The following is a 17,441-nucleotide window of genomic DNA, read 5'->3' as shown; positions in this document are numbered from 1 at the left end:
TAAGCATAGGCATTTTATTTGAGTATCAGTCCATTCATAACAATTCAGACACAGTCAGCCAGGTATAACAGTATATTTGTATAAGAGTGGTGCTAGGTGGTGCATAGAGGTAATGCCCTATATATAACATACAATTTGCATATGGACTTAAATGCTTTCTAAAGTAAGAAGACAAAAAACTTTAACACAACAAACACATTTAACATTAGAAAATGACTACAGCACCAAACAAATGCATAATAGAAGCTACAGTAGGTATGGAAAGTATTCAGACCCCTTTAGATTTTTCACTCTTTGCAAATTGAAAAGATCAAAAAAGTTCTTTTTTTGCTAATAAATGTATGCTCTGCACCCCATCTTGACAGGAAAAAAACCTGAAATGTAGATATTTTTGCTAATTTATTAAACTAGGAAAACTGAAATATCATATTCAGACCCTTTTCTGTGACACTCATATTTAACTCACATGCTGTCCATTTTCTTCTGATCTTTCTTGACATGGTTCTACTTTTTCATTGGAGTCCAGTTGTGTGTAGTTAAACTGATTGGACTTGATTTGGAAAGGGACACACTTGTCTATAAAAGACCTCACAGCTCACAATGCATGTTAGAGCACATGAGAATCATGAGGTCTAAGGATCTCCCCAAGCAGCTCAGAGACAGAATTGTGGAAAGGTACAGATCTGGTCAAGGTTAGAAAAGAAATTCTGCAGCACTCAAACTTCAGACTAAGCAATTGTGGGAGAAGAGCCTTAGTGAGAAAGGTAAAGAAGTACCCCAAGATCACTGTGGTTGAGCTCCAGAGATGCAGTAGGGAGATGGAAGAAAGTTCCACAAAGGCAACAATTACTGGAAAACTTGTTGCATCATTCCCCAAAAGACTCATGGCTGTATTTTCTCAGTATTAAGTAGAAGCAGTTTTTGAGCCTAGGGTCTGAATACTTATGTTCTATAAACTAGCAAAAATATCTACGTTTCTGTTCCTTCTCTCTCAAGATGGGGTGCAGTGTGTACATTAATGAGCAAATTGGCTGCAGTGAAAAATGTAATAGGATGGTAATACTTTTTATACCCACTGTATGTTGTAGGGTACTAACTAACCACTGCATACTAGGAAAACCCCATAAGGAATGCCATTTTGTAGATGTTCTGCCATTTGTCCCTTGTTAAAAAAAAGTTAACAAAAAAATCCCTTTGAAAGTAGCTCAAATTCTCATTTTCCTGCTTCCCACATATAAATCTCAAGAAATTAATGTTCACTGCCTAATATATCCCAAAAGTGCCATTGTCTTAAGTTAATCAGTATTATTCATTGATTTAATTGGTATGACTGATCAGTCTATATAGTAGCTTACTGTACATTGATTAAAGCTCCCTTTTTGTTCATACATTATCAAATCTGTACCATTCTTCCCAAAGGAAGTTCTACCTCAAGGCTACTGTGGATGTACTTTACCCAGAGGAATTGTGGGAACACGGCTATTGGAGAGCAGGAGCATATCTTGACACTAAGAAGAAAGAAAAAAATGAAACACCACGAGATTAATTTTTACATAAAGTTTTATTTAAAGTTTTCTTCCTACAAGCAAGCTCAATTTATACATTCTGATACTGTACAAAATTTACATCCTTTTTATGATTTGTTCAATAACACGGCTTTCCTTGGTCATGCCTTCTTGAAAGATAGAAAGCTTTAAATTACCATGGTAAAAAAGGAACCATTCAAAGGACAACAAATAGCCTTTTAAAGTTAGAATTCAGAAGATTGCACATTTCATTAGACAAGTCAGGTGACAGCTGCCGTAAATTGTTCCGAAACAAGTCTTCCAACAATTTTAATACTAAGCAGGAATGCCTCACTTTGTGCCGGTGCAAATTGCTTTTGCAGTTTTCTTCCAATGGAAAAAAAAAATAATCTATTTTACCAATGTCTTATTTTACAAGGAAATTGGAGTCCTTGGAATAAAAAAAAAGTATTTTTTTTGTATCACCACTTAATACAAAAACAACATAGATTAGACTTTACATGAATCATAAATGGGGTATTTAAACACTGCAAATATTTAGATTGTATTCCTATTATGGGGCAGTAATTTTGTGCAACTTGAAGCAGCTCTATTACAAATTCCATTTTTTTGTAAAGAATGGAAAAATCTCCCAAAATGCTAATGACATTATTGGGCAGAGATTGTAATGTTATAGGGAACCTGTCATCAGGAGCCCTTTTTCAGGCTCCCCCATGTTCCCATAGAGAAAGGGGGTACACATTGCCATAAGAGTTTTTATAGTAAAACTGTCTGTTTCCTAAAAAAGATAAGTTATATCAAAGTTTACCTTTCTGTATGCGGAGCTTTGTTCCTAGTGGCCCCACCCACCCTTGGGATACCGCTCCGTCATACATCGATTTCAAATAAAAAACTTCCCATGTCCCTCATATCTTCTTCCCCATCACTTCCCTCCTCAGGACATCATACATGTCTGTTCCATTCCTCACTGGCCATTCTCATGTGACTAGAGACACAGCTCTGCATACAGAAAGGTAAATTTTGATCTAACTTTTTTTGGAAAAGCCCGTTTTACTATAAAAACTTTTTGGCAATGTGTACACTATTCTCTACAGGGACATGGGGGAGCCAGGAAAAGGGCTCCTGATGACAGGTTCCCCTTTAAGTCAATTATAGATTTAACAATATTAGAAGGTCTCAACCCTACATTAGTCCATAGAAGTACAAGTTCATGATCATGTTATTTTATGCAAGTAAAGCAACAGGAATGTGATGTGAGGAACTGTTTAATTATGGAGCAAATGATGTAATATTAGTAGGATCATGTAGTCTGGTGGAGAACACGGACATCACACATCCTTGAAAAACAAATATCCGAATAACTGAAGATCGTGTAGGTCTCATTAGCATGCCGCCTGCCTCCACATTCACTCTATGGCACTGCTGTAGATAGACATGAGCTGGGCTTGCTATCTCCAGCAGTCCCACAGATTAATAATAGAGCAGCAGTGTTCATGCTTTGTCTGGTGCTCTGTTTGAATCGGGCAATGATCCTCCTCTTCTCATGAACAGTAGGATTTTAGAGATCAGATGCCTCCAATCAGACCATTAAATGTCAATGTGCAAACATCTGTACATATAAATCAGTTGTGCCTCATTTATCAAAATGTCTACCACATCTCTAATTTTTAGGTGGAAGAACACAAAGCCACATTTGAATGGGTTACGTTGTTAGCCATTGCCCGAACCATCTACAGGATTGTGCTTGTGGATGAACTTTAGGCACCCTGCACCTCAGATGAGATTGGTGCCCCATATTAATCCATCTCGCCTATATACAGACAGTCCCCGGGTTATGTACAGGATAGGTTCTTTAGGTTTGTACTTAAGTTGAATTTGTATGCAAGTCGGAACTGTATATTTTATAATAACTTATGTATTACATAAAGTAAGGGTTGAATATACTAAACATATGTATATTACATGGGCAGTGATACTGTATACTATACTGAGTTATGAAGAACACCCTCAAATATAAAAATACTGCTAAAATATATCATACTGTTGTCCAATAGTTTTCATTTTTTTCCACAGTATCAAATGAGATTTAAAAAGAGTGAGTTCTGTCCCAAAGCCGGATGTTTTGACCTCTGTGTCACAGATTAGATCCCTATAGGGATATGTGGAGGATTTAATGTTAGAAGTTGAACAATTCCTATATCAGTCATTCAGTATGAGAATAAGGGCAACTAAAAAAACCCCACAAAATGAAAACAAAAGAATTAGTCTTCGTTTAGGACTAATGGGGGTCTTAGTGATTGGACCTCCACTGATCATAGACTTATATTGTGAATAGGTAATCTATTTAACTCTTTAAATGTACCACTGTATAATAAACTAGCACTTCGCTGCCATATGACCAGTTCACACAAAGATAAAATTGACAAGAGAATAATTTCTCATGTTTCGGTTAGTTTAACCCTTTCATGTATCTCGCATTAGGACAAGAATATTGTTGATAGGTTGAAGCAGGAGACCACAGTAAAAAGTAGTTGCGCGAGCACATAACAAGACAGTTTCTTCACACAAGTGATTGGTTCATTATGTGATGAACCTGTGTCCTTAAGATAATTTACAATCAGATCTTCTTGGCACACAAAGGAGTAAAATGAACATAGAGGTTGATTCAGTAGAATGCACGGCTGACATTCAGATTACATCCTGATGTTGAACCTATTAATACTTCATGGTTGTCTGCCTATTAAATTATATTTTTCCTTCAACCTGTAAAATGTGAGTGCATGTAGAACCCTGTAGGTAAAACTGATTATACTCTGTAATTGTAAAAAGGAAGGGCCCTTTGCACTTTTATGCACATAATAAAATGCAGTACATCAAGAACAGATGCCAGTAGATCATTGTCTGAGATGAAAGTCAAAGGGAATTCAATAAGTTAGCAAAAGAAAGAACACATGAATAGGAATCGGACAGGAAAAATATGGAATAAGCTGCACAGGTAACAAAGGATTGACATATGTACTGTATATATATCATGAATGATGGGTCACACACTTGCTTTATATGATTTTATATTGTTACCAGCAATGCTAGTATATTCTGTAATTCGCTGTGTGATATCATCCATCTCCTTCTCATGGTATAGGAAAAGATTGTAAATATTTTTTGAAAAATTATTGTAATTATATTATAATTGTAAGACTACATGTTTGTGGCTGTGTAGGGTCTGTGATCCCTATAGAAATAGTGCATGCACATCGCACATACGAGCCCATTTTACTTGACCAAAATGAATAGGTCCATGAAAACAAAAGAGCACTTGGAAGAGGATTCCTGGCACATATAAGGATCAGCCACATTTCAGTGCTTGTAGGCTTAATTTATAACAATAACTTTTTTTTTGTTTTTAAATAAGACATTCAGAGATATAGTAATGTATTATTGGCCTATCCATATGAAAACCTATAAATATCCAATTATTGAAAGTCTGGACACATCTGATGATCACTTATTCTCAGAGAAATTCTGTTCCCTCTTGATTGTGTACATGTGTTCATCTTACCTACAAAACTCTTCTATGTCATGTATTACAGATAATTTGAAACCTTTGAGTAAATGTAATATTAGTCCCTTTAATCAATCACTGTTCTTCTTTTCCTTATATATAGCCTTTTTTAAAATTTTTGGATAACTTCCAGACCATGATCATCTTTGCTCCCATTCATTATTGTATGTATATGGGTACAACATTATACCATCTCCATTTATTGAGAATGGCATTAGCCATAATGTAAGCCACTTTCACTGTCTTCTTGGCTGCCTATTTACAGAATGATCCCAAGATAACCCAAATACAAAGACATTGCATCCATTATGGCCATGTATGGCGACTGCATTCAAAGTGGATTAGCATTATTATAACGCTATTGCCACTGTGATCTAGTGATTGGTGTGGTACAATCAGCAGGAAGCCCCCTGAATGGACACTGATGACATATCGGTGGGTTCGTCATTGCCTGTTCTCCAGTTATAAGATGTGCCAAGAAAATCTCAACTCTCGCATCACATCTAATGACGAACACAGTAAAAGTGTTTTACATGATGCTATTAGAATTAAAATTGTATAACATTATTATCCCTAATTTGATGTTACCACTTCATGTATCAAATAACTTCAATCAATGATTGAATGATTGTAAAGTGATTGAGGGGACTATATAATGTCTATAGGATTCACAGGCCCCTGTCTCAGAAGACATGATCAGGGATGTAACTATCGTGGTAGGAGCCATAGCAGCTGCTATGGGGCCCACAGTGTCAGGGGGCCCCAGAATCTGCAGTATTCAGTGTTTATGTGTGTGTGGTGCATATATACTGTACATATGTGTATATGCTGTATGTGTATATGGTGTGTATTTAATGTATGTATGCCTATGTTGTATTTGTGTATATGCTGTGTAAGTATACAAATGTGTACATTTTTTATGGGGGAAGTGGGCCCCATTTAGTAGTCTGCTATGGGGCCCTCCTAGTTACGCCCCTGGACATGATTTATGTGATTAATTTGATATAATAACTATTCTTCTCACACTAAGAAGTCTCATATTTGAGGAGTTAAAGATATCCCCATCCAAACAAATGTGCTTAAAACAAACAGTTTATCCTTTAGAATAATAACACATCTTGTGGGTTCAGCTGGTATTCACACTGGGTATTTAAACCCCTAAAAGGGTCACTATCTACCAGTTGCAGAATTATATTACATTGGTACAGACATCTCTGTAGCCATTGCTCGGTTATAAATCTCCCTGTTTTGTAAATTACTTGTTGATTAAGTAGCTTTGCCAGCTTCATAGCAACTCCTAGTGCTGATAAATCTTTAAGACATTGTTCATTTCTCTAATGCTTGTACAACCCTTTAAAAGGAAGAAAATTATTTTCAAAGAAAATGAGTCTTTGTAATGTTACAATGTCCTTGCCACTGTAGCTGCTATTTGTTGTAGGGGACACAAGCTGGTAGGATGACAGTGGCACATGCTGGACCAGCAAGGGGCTCCGCAACATCTCCCTCCAATTCTGTCCAGCTGGCCTTCTCAGGACTATAGCAAATAGTTGATGATTTGTAGGCCCCCTAAAACATAAGGAAACTTTATTAACACATCTGTTTGAGAAATACATTGCCGATAATTATTTCTTCATCAGATCTCAGCTTTTATTGGTTGCTTTTTTAGTTACAGAATTTTTATAAATGAGGCCTCCATATGATAATAAATTGTCCTATCCATGAAACTATGTTATAGCAGTGATTTGTAGAGGGTGACATATTGATAACTGCTAGCACAAAAGCACACTAATTCTGAAAAAACATTGGGGCACATTTACTTAACACCCCCCCCCCCCGTTCCCCACGATCCCCAAAGGACGTTGTCCGACGAGGATCCGGAGCTGCCACGATTCACTAAGATTGTGCGTCCAATTTCCTGCTTCCCTGCTGAGGTCCGCCGGAGTTCACCATCTTCTTCCTGGTGCATGTAAGTGCATGGCTTGCGACACTATTTTGAATGTTAAATCCTGCACTTAGTCCGAATCAGTCGGGTAGTCCGACGGCAACGACCCCAATTTGTGTCGCATGAAAGTTGGCACTATTGCGCCAAAATCTGATTACGCGCGCCAAAAAACCCAGTGAACACGGAAAACGGACCCTTAGTAAATGTGCCCCACTATCTCTTGGCTATATGGGCTTAATTTTTTTTTATTAAACGTATTCCCCATTTCACCGATTCCCATCATTGTCATGCCAATGCTTACCTTTTCAAAGCTGGCCTTTGCTTCCTGGTCCCATCTTGACAAACAGGTAATGTCTGCTAAAAGGGAATTTGCAGGTATTTCCTGTTGTCTTGAGACCAGCCCAGGAAGTAGAGACCAACGGTAACAAGATAAGCGAAGGAAAGGTGAGTGATCATATTTTATTAGTAATTTCCTAGGCTTACCATACTCCAGCTGTAGCCCCCAACTAGATAAAACCGATCATCTAGTACTGCACATCCCGGGCCACTGCGTCCCTCTAGAATTGGGGTCTGTAGAATATTCCACTGGTCTGCTTTTGGATCATAACACTCCACCAGCATGACGTCCAAGTGTGAGAAACCTAAATAACACAAAATCTAAGTTGAATGCCTTTGATAATAGCACAATAAGACCAATGGTGGTTGTAGTTTGGTAGAAATTTCCCAACCAAAACGGCGTTAATACTGAGCGCACTCAATAAATGTATCCATGTGTATCATTTACCTGATGGAGTGGAATCTACGCTAGGGTTGGGCCAGTATATATCTCTATACATTTTTGTGATATGACAGAGCAGTAGACTGCAATATTCCATAAAGTAACCCAATAAAAACAAATTCCACCTAATATATTTAGATATGTTTTTATAATAGTTACGCTTTGGTAACTATCAATGTGCACAATGGAGACATACAGACAATATAAAATGCATAGTGAAAGAATCCTCAGAGTATTTCCAATATTTCCAGGATTTTCTATCCTTTTTATGGCACTCTTCTATTTCAATATCTGTTCCAGCAAATGCCAATCGACTATGTGTCAGACAGCTGAGGCTGAGCCCCATGTTTCGTCTGCTGGTTCACATACTGCAGAGACTTATTAAAGGGAATGTGTCACCAGGCAAATTGCTATCAAACCACAAAAAGTACCTCATATGTCCGGTTGCCTGTGGGCTGGACATGTCTTTGTAAAGTGCCAACGCTGCCTGCAGCCAGAAAAAGGAGCTTATATCCATGTTTCACTTCCAGTAAAGGGAGTGGGTTCTGGGCACAGCAGTCAAGCAGGTGCCGGCCCTCAAGCCGCTTCTTTGCATAACCGCACCATAAGCGGAAGCAGACCATTGATATAAGTTAGTTTTTCTGGCTGCAGGCAACATTGGCAATTTATAAAGACATGTCCAGCACACAGGCAACCGGACATATAAGGTACTTTTTGTGGTTTAATAGCGGTTTGCCTGGTGACAGGTTCCCTTTAAGCCACACTATGCTTTTAGTGGTTATTCCAATGTGTAAACCATAGAGAGGCAGGGCAGCATGCTTCTATTAACAAGGCTGCAAAAAATACATCACAGATCTGTCTTCAAAACACTTCAGTAGAAGCCGATGGATCCACTAACCTATCTATCCATGTATCGCCAGCATGTTCTATTGCAGTTTACAGATGTTGTCATCAAATACAAGCTCTATGCAGATAGAGCACTTGGTCTCTTTTTTTCGGATTAGGATGCCAGTAAAGTCCTCTAGGCAACACTGTGCAGCAACAGCTACATACAAATATTGGAGTATATTTATCATACGCCGGCGCTCGTGCGGTCCGTGCCATCCCACTCCCAGGTGGACACACCCTCTGCACGGCCCACTGACGTAAAGGTGTTGGATTGGGCTAAATAATCGAAAGTGCTAGCAATATGCTAGCATTCGCAATTATTTCAGGGCTTCTACGCCACTGACGTGGCACGTGAACATCACAACATGATTAAGAAATTGTATGCTGAAAATCTGCACTCAATGAGGTACACTATTCTTACCAACAGTAGTAAACTCTTAAAATGAGAAAAGTATGTGCTAACGTATCGTATTGTATGTGTAGTAACAGCATAGTGAATATATTACTATAACTAATAGACACAATTGTACATTTATCAATTAAATTCTGATGCTTTTTTAATAAAATGAAAAAAGGCCTTACTATTAAATATAAAATATGACTGACCTTTTAAATGGTTTCCACCAATTGCATATAGACGATCATTCATTACAGCTAAGGCATGAATTGCTCTCTTTGTGTTCATATCTTGCTTCCGAGCCCAAACATCCATGACCGGATCATAACAATACAACCACTGGACGTATTCACCGTTATGAACACCACCTATGGATTGCACACATAATTACTACTTTGCTCAAATCAATCTAGTTGTGATTAACCTTTGTTCATGTTGCAACATATTTTTTGTGTAGTATTTTTGCATTGTATAGTACATAGTTACATCTATCTATCTTTTTTTTAATTTTACATGTAGAGATTACGCAATTACGTAATTACGCAATGGTGGGGTGCATGTAGCATGTCCTTTTTGGCTTAGAAAACAGGCAAACCTCTGGGTTTTCACAACCATCACCCCTTTCCAAAAAGGGGTTGTGGAAAGAGTGGAGACAAAGACCGAGCGTTCGACCACCATCAGCTTCAACAGCTTTTACGCCAGAAAACTGCTGTGAATGCTTCTACAGTCCCCCACTGGAGTCAAGTGAAGCAAGACCGTTCACCTAATTTATGACAAGGCCTGACCATGGGGTATGGGGGTATCAAGCCATGATAATGGCCCTCCTATGGGTTCAATTCAACATAGTAAACTAGTATTCACTGATGTGATGCAACATTCCTGTCTACATTATGGGCCCTATCTTGTTTTATGTAGTGTCAAATCTAATTAGAGATAAACTGAAACATATGACAGTGTTCCCGAATGACTATTAGTATTATTAGATCATCACATATGTACATATGCTAGTTCAGAGTTTATGGTTTCCATCATACCAGATATGTATATCTTCCCATTGTGCACGGCTCCCGCATGAGCAGCCAGCGGCTGTGGTAAGGAGGACACATAGCACCACTCATTTGTCTCAAGGTTGTAGCATTCAACGCTAGACAAGTAGCCGGTTTCATTTCTTCCTCCAATGACATACAGATGCTTATCCAATCGACAGGCATAGAAACTGGCCCTCCTGGAAAAAATAAGTGCAAACAGCATTTGTAACTATGGGCTACTTTATCTATGCATTTTATACTAATGGTAACTCAGTAAACCCCGATTATTATAGCCGTAACATGTTTTCTCTGCCCGAGGTACAATTTTGTGCGTTGCCAAAGACTAAATGACAAAGAGAAAGTTAAAGAAGATATCTTAACAATTATAAATTATCTTGACATTCACTATCCTTATGGTCCTTCAAGGGTCATTGTTTCCAATTTACTAAAAGAAGCACATCATCAAAAATTTCTTCAATTAGCTTTCTTTTTCCCTTTCAGTTAAATTGTAAAAAAAAAATAACACTTTTATGTGTGTAGACAGACATGGGAGTTTCAGATAAAGTATTGGTAATTCTTTTCATGGATATGTTTATTTTTTTAAGTGTTTTATATAGTGAATGTTAAGATGTTTGCCAGGATAGACCATCAATATCTGAATGAGGAGGACTGCATCTATCGTGTTGGTGGGGGCCTAACACCCAGCCCCCCTCCCCCATAGATCAATTGTTATCATCAGCTGATAAACAGATGCTTTACAGGAGGCAGATAGCTCCGTTCTCTGTGTAGTGGTCAGACCAGGCTACAGCAGAACAGCTCCCATTTATTGATGTGGTGACCATTTTTTTTTGTCACAGTGACAATTTGATTTACAGCTCATCATTGCAGCCTGGGACTAAAGTAAAGCATCTAGAGACCTTCACCAGAGGTCACAGTGGGCAGAGAGGTCCATCTGTAACTAGGGGTCGTCTGTAAGTCGGGTGTACTTAAATCAGGGACCACCTTATAGCTTTTTTCTCTGTACTGTGGTTGTACTATGTGACTGGTAAAGTTTATGCACACGATGGATTAAGGCTTAGAGCCAGAGGTCACATTTGCATAAAATAGCATTCTCTTTTCTGGCCCAAGGTCTTGCTACCCTTTGCCAAAGCCTCCAAAGATGATCAAAGCAACAGGTAAAGACAATGGCATACGTGTCAAAGACACAGACAAATCTCATGATGAGCACCATAGGAAAAAACATTGAAGAAATGATGCCAGGGGATTCTAATAGTGATCCCCATGAAATAACAATATCCTGTGCCGATCCTCTTGTATTCTTCCAGAAGATTACAAATATATTGACAACGTTGTTTCCGGTTAGGGTTGTCTGCCGCTGTCCAATCAGTGACAACCCAGGACTGTCTAGGGACATGAGAAATGGTAACACCCAGTTGTCAATTTATGTACATAACATGAAAAGAGAGGACAGATCCTGTGTAATGACAACAAAGCATGCCCTTACCTCTCCTGCATTGGTGGGAGCTGGATCCAGCTGTTAAAACGTGGGTCATAGCGACTGACAAAATTTGTACTATGTTTTCCTGCAAAAGAACAGATATTTATTTATTCTTATGTCCTTTTTATTCACTGAAAATTATAAATTATCACTTGCAAATCTACTACTCCCAGCATTAAGAACGGCTGCCATGGCATGCTGGGAGTTGTACCGTAAGTATATGGGATTTTTATGGGTTTGGTGTGATTGCGCAGGGGGGGAAATTCAATAGTCCAATCCATCAGCATCTATTAATGTACAGATAGATAGATAGATAAAGATGAAAAAACGGCAGCACTCCATATAGTGAAAAGAAATGTGGTTTTTATTCCACCTCGTGCGACGTTTCGGCTGTTTCCCAGCCTTTGTCAAGCCCTGGCTGGGAAACAGCCGAAACGTCGCACGAGGTGGAATAAAAACCACATTTCTTTTCACTATATGGAGTGCTGCCGTTTTTTCATCTTTATACTTCGTGGACTCTGCATGGGGAGTGTGCAGGATAGCACCCATAGTTCAATTTTTTCAAAGTGACTGTGCTGCTATTTTTTCTTGAATTTTAGATAGATAGATAGATAGATAGATCATGTACAGTTATTTCTACCATCTTCAGAGGTCACATTCTCCATTCCATTGCTCTCTGCATTTTTTCCCTTTACATTCAGCTTAAAGTATTTCAAGTGTTCATATTTCTTTTTGGCTTTTTTCTTTCTGAGTCAACACTTTTAAATATTAATGTATTTTGCACTTTCAGAATTACTCAGCCCAGCATTAGGATGCACTGCAATTTAACATGGTCTGATAACTTTTTCATGTCTTTGGACGGATTTCATTTATTAAAGTAAGATTATTTAAATGTAATATCTGGGGCTGATGTTTCCCTGTATTGCCATCATTTTAGATTATACAAGTAGAATAGATGAATAAAATATCAGTGCATGGTCTAGCAATGGTGCAACAATATGTTTAACCCTGTAGGATGAATATACCATACATAATGGTCACAATGAATGATCAAAGCTTGGCTGCCACTGTGTGTATCTGTATTATTACTTAAGTGTGGGGTGGTTCAATGCATCCAGCCTGTGTGGACAGTAATATATATATATATATATATATACACTCACCGGCCACTTTATTAGGTACACCTTTCCAACTGCTCATTAACATTTAATTTCTAATCAGCCAATCACATGGCGGCAACTCAGTGCATTTAGGCATGTAGACATGGTCAAGACAATCTCCTGCAGCTCAAACCGAGAATGGTCCGAAAAAGAAAAAACATCCAGTGAGCGGCAGTTCTGTGGGCGGAAATGCCTTGTTGATGCCAGAGGTCAGAGGAGAATGGGCAGACTGGTTCGAGCTGATAGAAAGGCAACAGTGACTCAAATCGCCACCCGTTACAACCAAGGTAGGCAGAAGAGCATCTCTGAATGTACAGTACGTCGAACTTTGAGGCAGATGGGCTACAGCAGCAGAAGACCACACCGGGTGCCACTCCTTTCAGCTAAGAACAGGAAACTGAGGCTACAATTTGCACAAGCTCATCGAAATTGGAGAGTAGAAGATTGGAAAAACGTTGCCTGGTCTGATGAGTCTCGATTTCTGCTGCGACATTCGGATGGTAGGGTCAGAATTTGGCGTCAACAACATGAAAGCATGGATCCATCCTGCCTTGTATCAACGGTTCAGGCTGGTGGTGGTGGTGTCATGGTGTGGGGAATATTTTCTTGGCACTCTATGGGCCCCTTGGTACCAATTGAGCATCGTTGCAACGCCACAGCCAACCTGAGTATTGTTGCTGACCATGTCCATCCCTTTATGACCACAATGTACCCAACATCTGATGGCTACTTTGAGCAGGATAATGCGCCATGTCATAAAGCTGGAATCATCTCAGACTGGTTTCTTGAACATGACAATGAGTTCGCTGTACTCAAATGGCCTCCACAGTCACCAGATCTCAATCCAATAGAGCATCTTTGGGATGTGGTGGAACGGGAGATTCGCATCATGGATGTGCAGCCGACAAATCTGCGGCAACTGTGTGATGCCATCATGTCAATATGGACCAAAATCTCTGAGGAATGCTTCCAGCACCTTGTTGAAGGCAAAAGGGCCTAATAAAGTGGCCGGTGAGTGTATATATATATATAGCCCCTGAGATTCTTCAGGTCGGACCTGGCATATTTGATAATTGTAGCTCCAGGCAAAAAAATATTTTTGTCCCAGTGACAATTAGATTTTTTTACATTTTTAGCTGTCCTGGGGACAAGGATTCTGAATAAGGCGTCATCACAGACACCTTACAGCGGATAATGGCAGCCTGGGACTAAAGTAAAACACCCAGTGAGCTTCACCATAGGTCTGTCTGTAACTAGGGCTCGTGTGTAAGTCGGGTGTCCTTAAGTCCGGGACTTCCTGTAATGGGTTTTAATTTGTAAAGCGCTATGGAATTTGATGGCGCTATATATATATATATATATATATATATATATATAATTATTATTATGGGTAAAGGGCTAGAACTCTAGATGCTGTCATAGCTTTAGCACTAGACCATGTACCTGACTATGACTCACCCTGGAGCATGGTAACAGTGATGCAGATCTGGCCTAGGCGCCAATGTCATAATAACATCTGGAGATTCCCAATCAAAGGGCTGTAAAACGTAAGCGAATGGAAAAGATCTGTAATACCCTGTGTCATGCATGTTCAGTAGGTGGTCTTATTTTGGGGTGAGGAAACACACCTCAATTGATCAGATATTGATGGCCAATTCTCTATCTTGGTCACCAGTCTTATGATCCCTAATAACTTCTTTTAGCAGTGTGTCAATTATAAATAGATGCTCTCTACACTTACCATTAGGATTCCATTGATCTTCTCCTCCTAACACAAACAAAAAGTTTTCCACTTCGACCACACAATGGTGAGCACTGTTATATGGCATGACTGAAAAACATACAATAAGGCCAGTGAATTAACATCTGATATACTTTTAATAGTTATGCTATTGAAATATACAGTATGTATATAGAGGTTACATTACTGTTATACTCTCCTCAAACTTTACATAAGACAAGAATACAAACTGTTGTAACATAGAGCAGAGCCGTCCTATGAGATACACTATAACATACTCCAATATATATTATGAACATCAATGATTTCCTGTATTCATTCATATAAGCAGACAGCTCGCATGATTATATGTCATAACAGAATCTTATAACTATCCAGATGATGTCATATAGGGCAATTTTATCAAGTTATTCAATCAGACACGAATCCTTTCAGCATATGACCCCTGAGACAGGCAGCAGATTGCCCTAGGTCATAGTCATTTTGCAGAGTTTTGTGGCAAGGACTGACATCACTGCTGGGAACTCCTTACATGATAGCGGTCTATGGTGTAAGGAGTTCCAATTTTTTACTAAACTGCAACGTCAAAAATGTAAACATGACTACAGTCTCGGAGCTGCTGCCTGTAGCTGGTGTATGAAACATCTAGTATTTCATGGTTGATATTCAAAAGAATGGTGAGCCATGTTATATATGGGAACCTGCAAGACAAGTAGACAATAAACATGATAGCTTTCCACTGTAGCTCAAAAAGGGCCCTCTCTATGGTAAACATGAGCCCTAATTGGTCATGTGAATTGTTTTAATAGAATAAAAACCTAATTACCCAAAGTGAATTTTACATGTTATATTTGTAGTATATTGACGACCAAGAATCACAATGTGAGGGGTAGAGAATTGATTGGAGAACACTGTGTACATAGACACTAATCTATTTCTGTACTGTTAGGGATTTATGGGAAGGTTGTCTGAGTATAACTCAAAATCCCCATTAGTCCTCATATGGGAAACTAGTTTATATAAATTAGATTTATTATATGAATTTGATTATTCTCTGCATAGACTACACATCCAGACAGCCATGTGATATCACATGCTAAATAAGCTCTCATTTATAGTACTATTGTATAACACTGATCTCATAGATCAGTTTCCATGTGACTCCTATGACTAAACATCAAAACTCAAAATATACATACATATACAGGCAGTCCCCGGGTTACATACAAGATAGGGTCCAGAGGTTTGTTCTTAAGTTGAATTTGTATGTAAGTCGAAACTGTATATTTTATGATTGAAGTTCTACACAATTTTTTTTCTTTTATCCCAGTGACAATTGGAGTTTTTAAATTTTTGCTGTAATAGGACCAAGGATTATCAATAAAGCTTCATTACAGACATCTTATAGCTGATCATTGCAGTCTGGGACTATAGTAAAGCATCTAGGAGAGCTTCCCCAGAGGTCACAGTGGGCACAGGGGTCTGTCTGTAACTATGGGTTGTCTGTAAGTCGGGTGTCCTTAAGTAGGGGACCTCCTGTATATATATATCATTTATATTCAAGAATTACTATTCTACCTCTATGATTATTACACATGAGCATCTTTTTGACATTTACATACGGCATCAATATATTCCATGGGTTAATAGAATCCGTAAAATCATTAAAACAACACACCATAGTTATTCCATCTCTGACTGTATGATATATATAAGAAGTGCCAAGTGTATGGGCTTTCATTTCCCCTTCAGTACAACTTTCTGTCTGCACCATCATGATTCCTGTGTGATGTCTTCTATGTTACCCAGAGAGCATCACATGGGCAGCTAGAAGTGTACAATCTATGCCTGCAGCTAGGACAGTGTGATCACTTCCACACTATATTGTCCTACAAAATCTAAGATATGATAAGTATACAGCCAAGAGGCTGCCCGGTTATCTCCATCATTCAATAACCATCATGTGATAGCAGTCTGTGCTCCCTTGTGGGGAGAGCCTGGTACAATAGGCACTTAACTGGAAAGTATGAGGAGAAATCAAGTATCTAGATAAAGCACATAAAGGCTCAAAATGAAGGAGAATATGCAGATATTAGCTTGGACTGGAACCATACATGTGACTTATTTTGTAAATCCCATGCTTGCTGTAGTCATTATACTATACACATCAAATCATTTGGGACAGGTTGTCATACCAGATTCAGCCCACAGTCAAGAGTGGCACTGTATAAGCATAAATGTAGTCACGTTATTCATAACATAGCAGTGATATAAAGGTCCTCTTTGTGAATATTTTACAAGCCATGCAAGATGAAGTATATGTTTCATTTTTCAAGTTGGGGAAATCCTATAAAGAATGACCCTATTTTATTGCTTTGGGAAATGTTCATGTAGAAATCACGCTTCCCTGAAACAAAGCATATTCCCTTCCACTAGTTGTCATGGGAATCTTGTACATACTGATTTCTTTTCAATTCTGCAAGCTAATATATGCTTCAATTTATTTGGATTAGTTTAACCAACCTAGAAGTGTCATGTCCTAGGCTTTATGTTATACCTGTCCATAAATGTCATGTCCCATCCTTTTGGAAAACATACAAATGTACCGCTATCATATCATGTAAAGTGTCTGGAGCATTAGTCAGAAAATCATGTCCTTGCTCATCTCATCAAATGGACACCTTAAATCTAGGTGAGGACAAAGAGGGAAGCGATGTGCATGTTGAGGCTGGGAATTTATTGCTGGACACGGATCAACAGAGCACTTAGAAAACCAGTGCAGTGGGAAATCAATATGACACAGGGCCAGCTCTTTCTCTATAAACTTCTGCCAAAGAGGAAAAAAAAAGCCAGCCGAACTCACATGTGAATTTTTTCAGTTATATATCTCTCATTTCACATGATTTACTATCTCCTTCTTG

The 17,441-nt window shown here is 38.6% G+C and overlaps 1 protein-coding gene across 2 annotated transcripts in view; it reads right to left on the bottom strand.

Moving 5' to 3' along the window:
• Positions 1-1,542: 1,542 nt before the first annotated feature.
• The window catches only part of KLHL14 (kelch like family member 14), a 67,454-nt gene continuing 51,555 nt past the window's right edge, over positions 1,543-17,441 (bottom strand). For both annotated transcript variants that reach the window (XM_072152003.1, XM_072152004.1), the window contains exons 4-10: positions 14,521-14,610; positions 11,626-11,704; positions 10,128-10,318; positions 9,303-9,461; positions 7,514-7,671; positions 2,376-6,654; positions 1,543-2,304 (exon numbers count right to left, since the gene is read on the bottom strand). In XM_072152003.1, the coding sequence (XP_072008104.1) occupies positions 6,514-6,654; positions 7,514-7,671; positions 9,303-9,461; positions 10,128-10,318; positions 11,626-11,704; positions 14,521-14,610 (818 nt within the window). In that variant the 3' untranslated portion in view covers positions 1,543-2,304; positions 2,376-6,513. The remainder of the gene's footprint in view (positions 2,305-2,375; positions 6,655-7,513; positions 7,672-9,302; positions 9,462-10,127; positions 10,319-11,625; positions 11,705-14,520; positions 14,611-17,441) is intronic.

Source organism: Engystomops pustulosus, chromosome 5, assembly GCF_040894005.1.
Source record: "Engystomops pustulosus chromosome 5, aEngPut4.maternal, whole genome shotgun sequence".
Classification (NCBI taxonomy): domain Eukaryota; kingdom Metazoa; phylum Chordata; class Amphibia; order Anura; family Leptodactylidae; genus Engystomops; species Engystomops pustulosus.
This window is presented reverse-complemented; position numbering and strand designations above follow the sequence as displayed.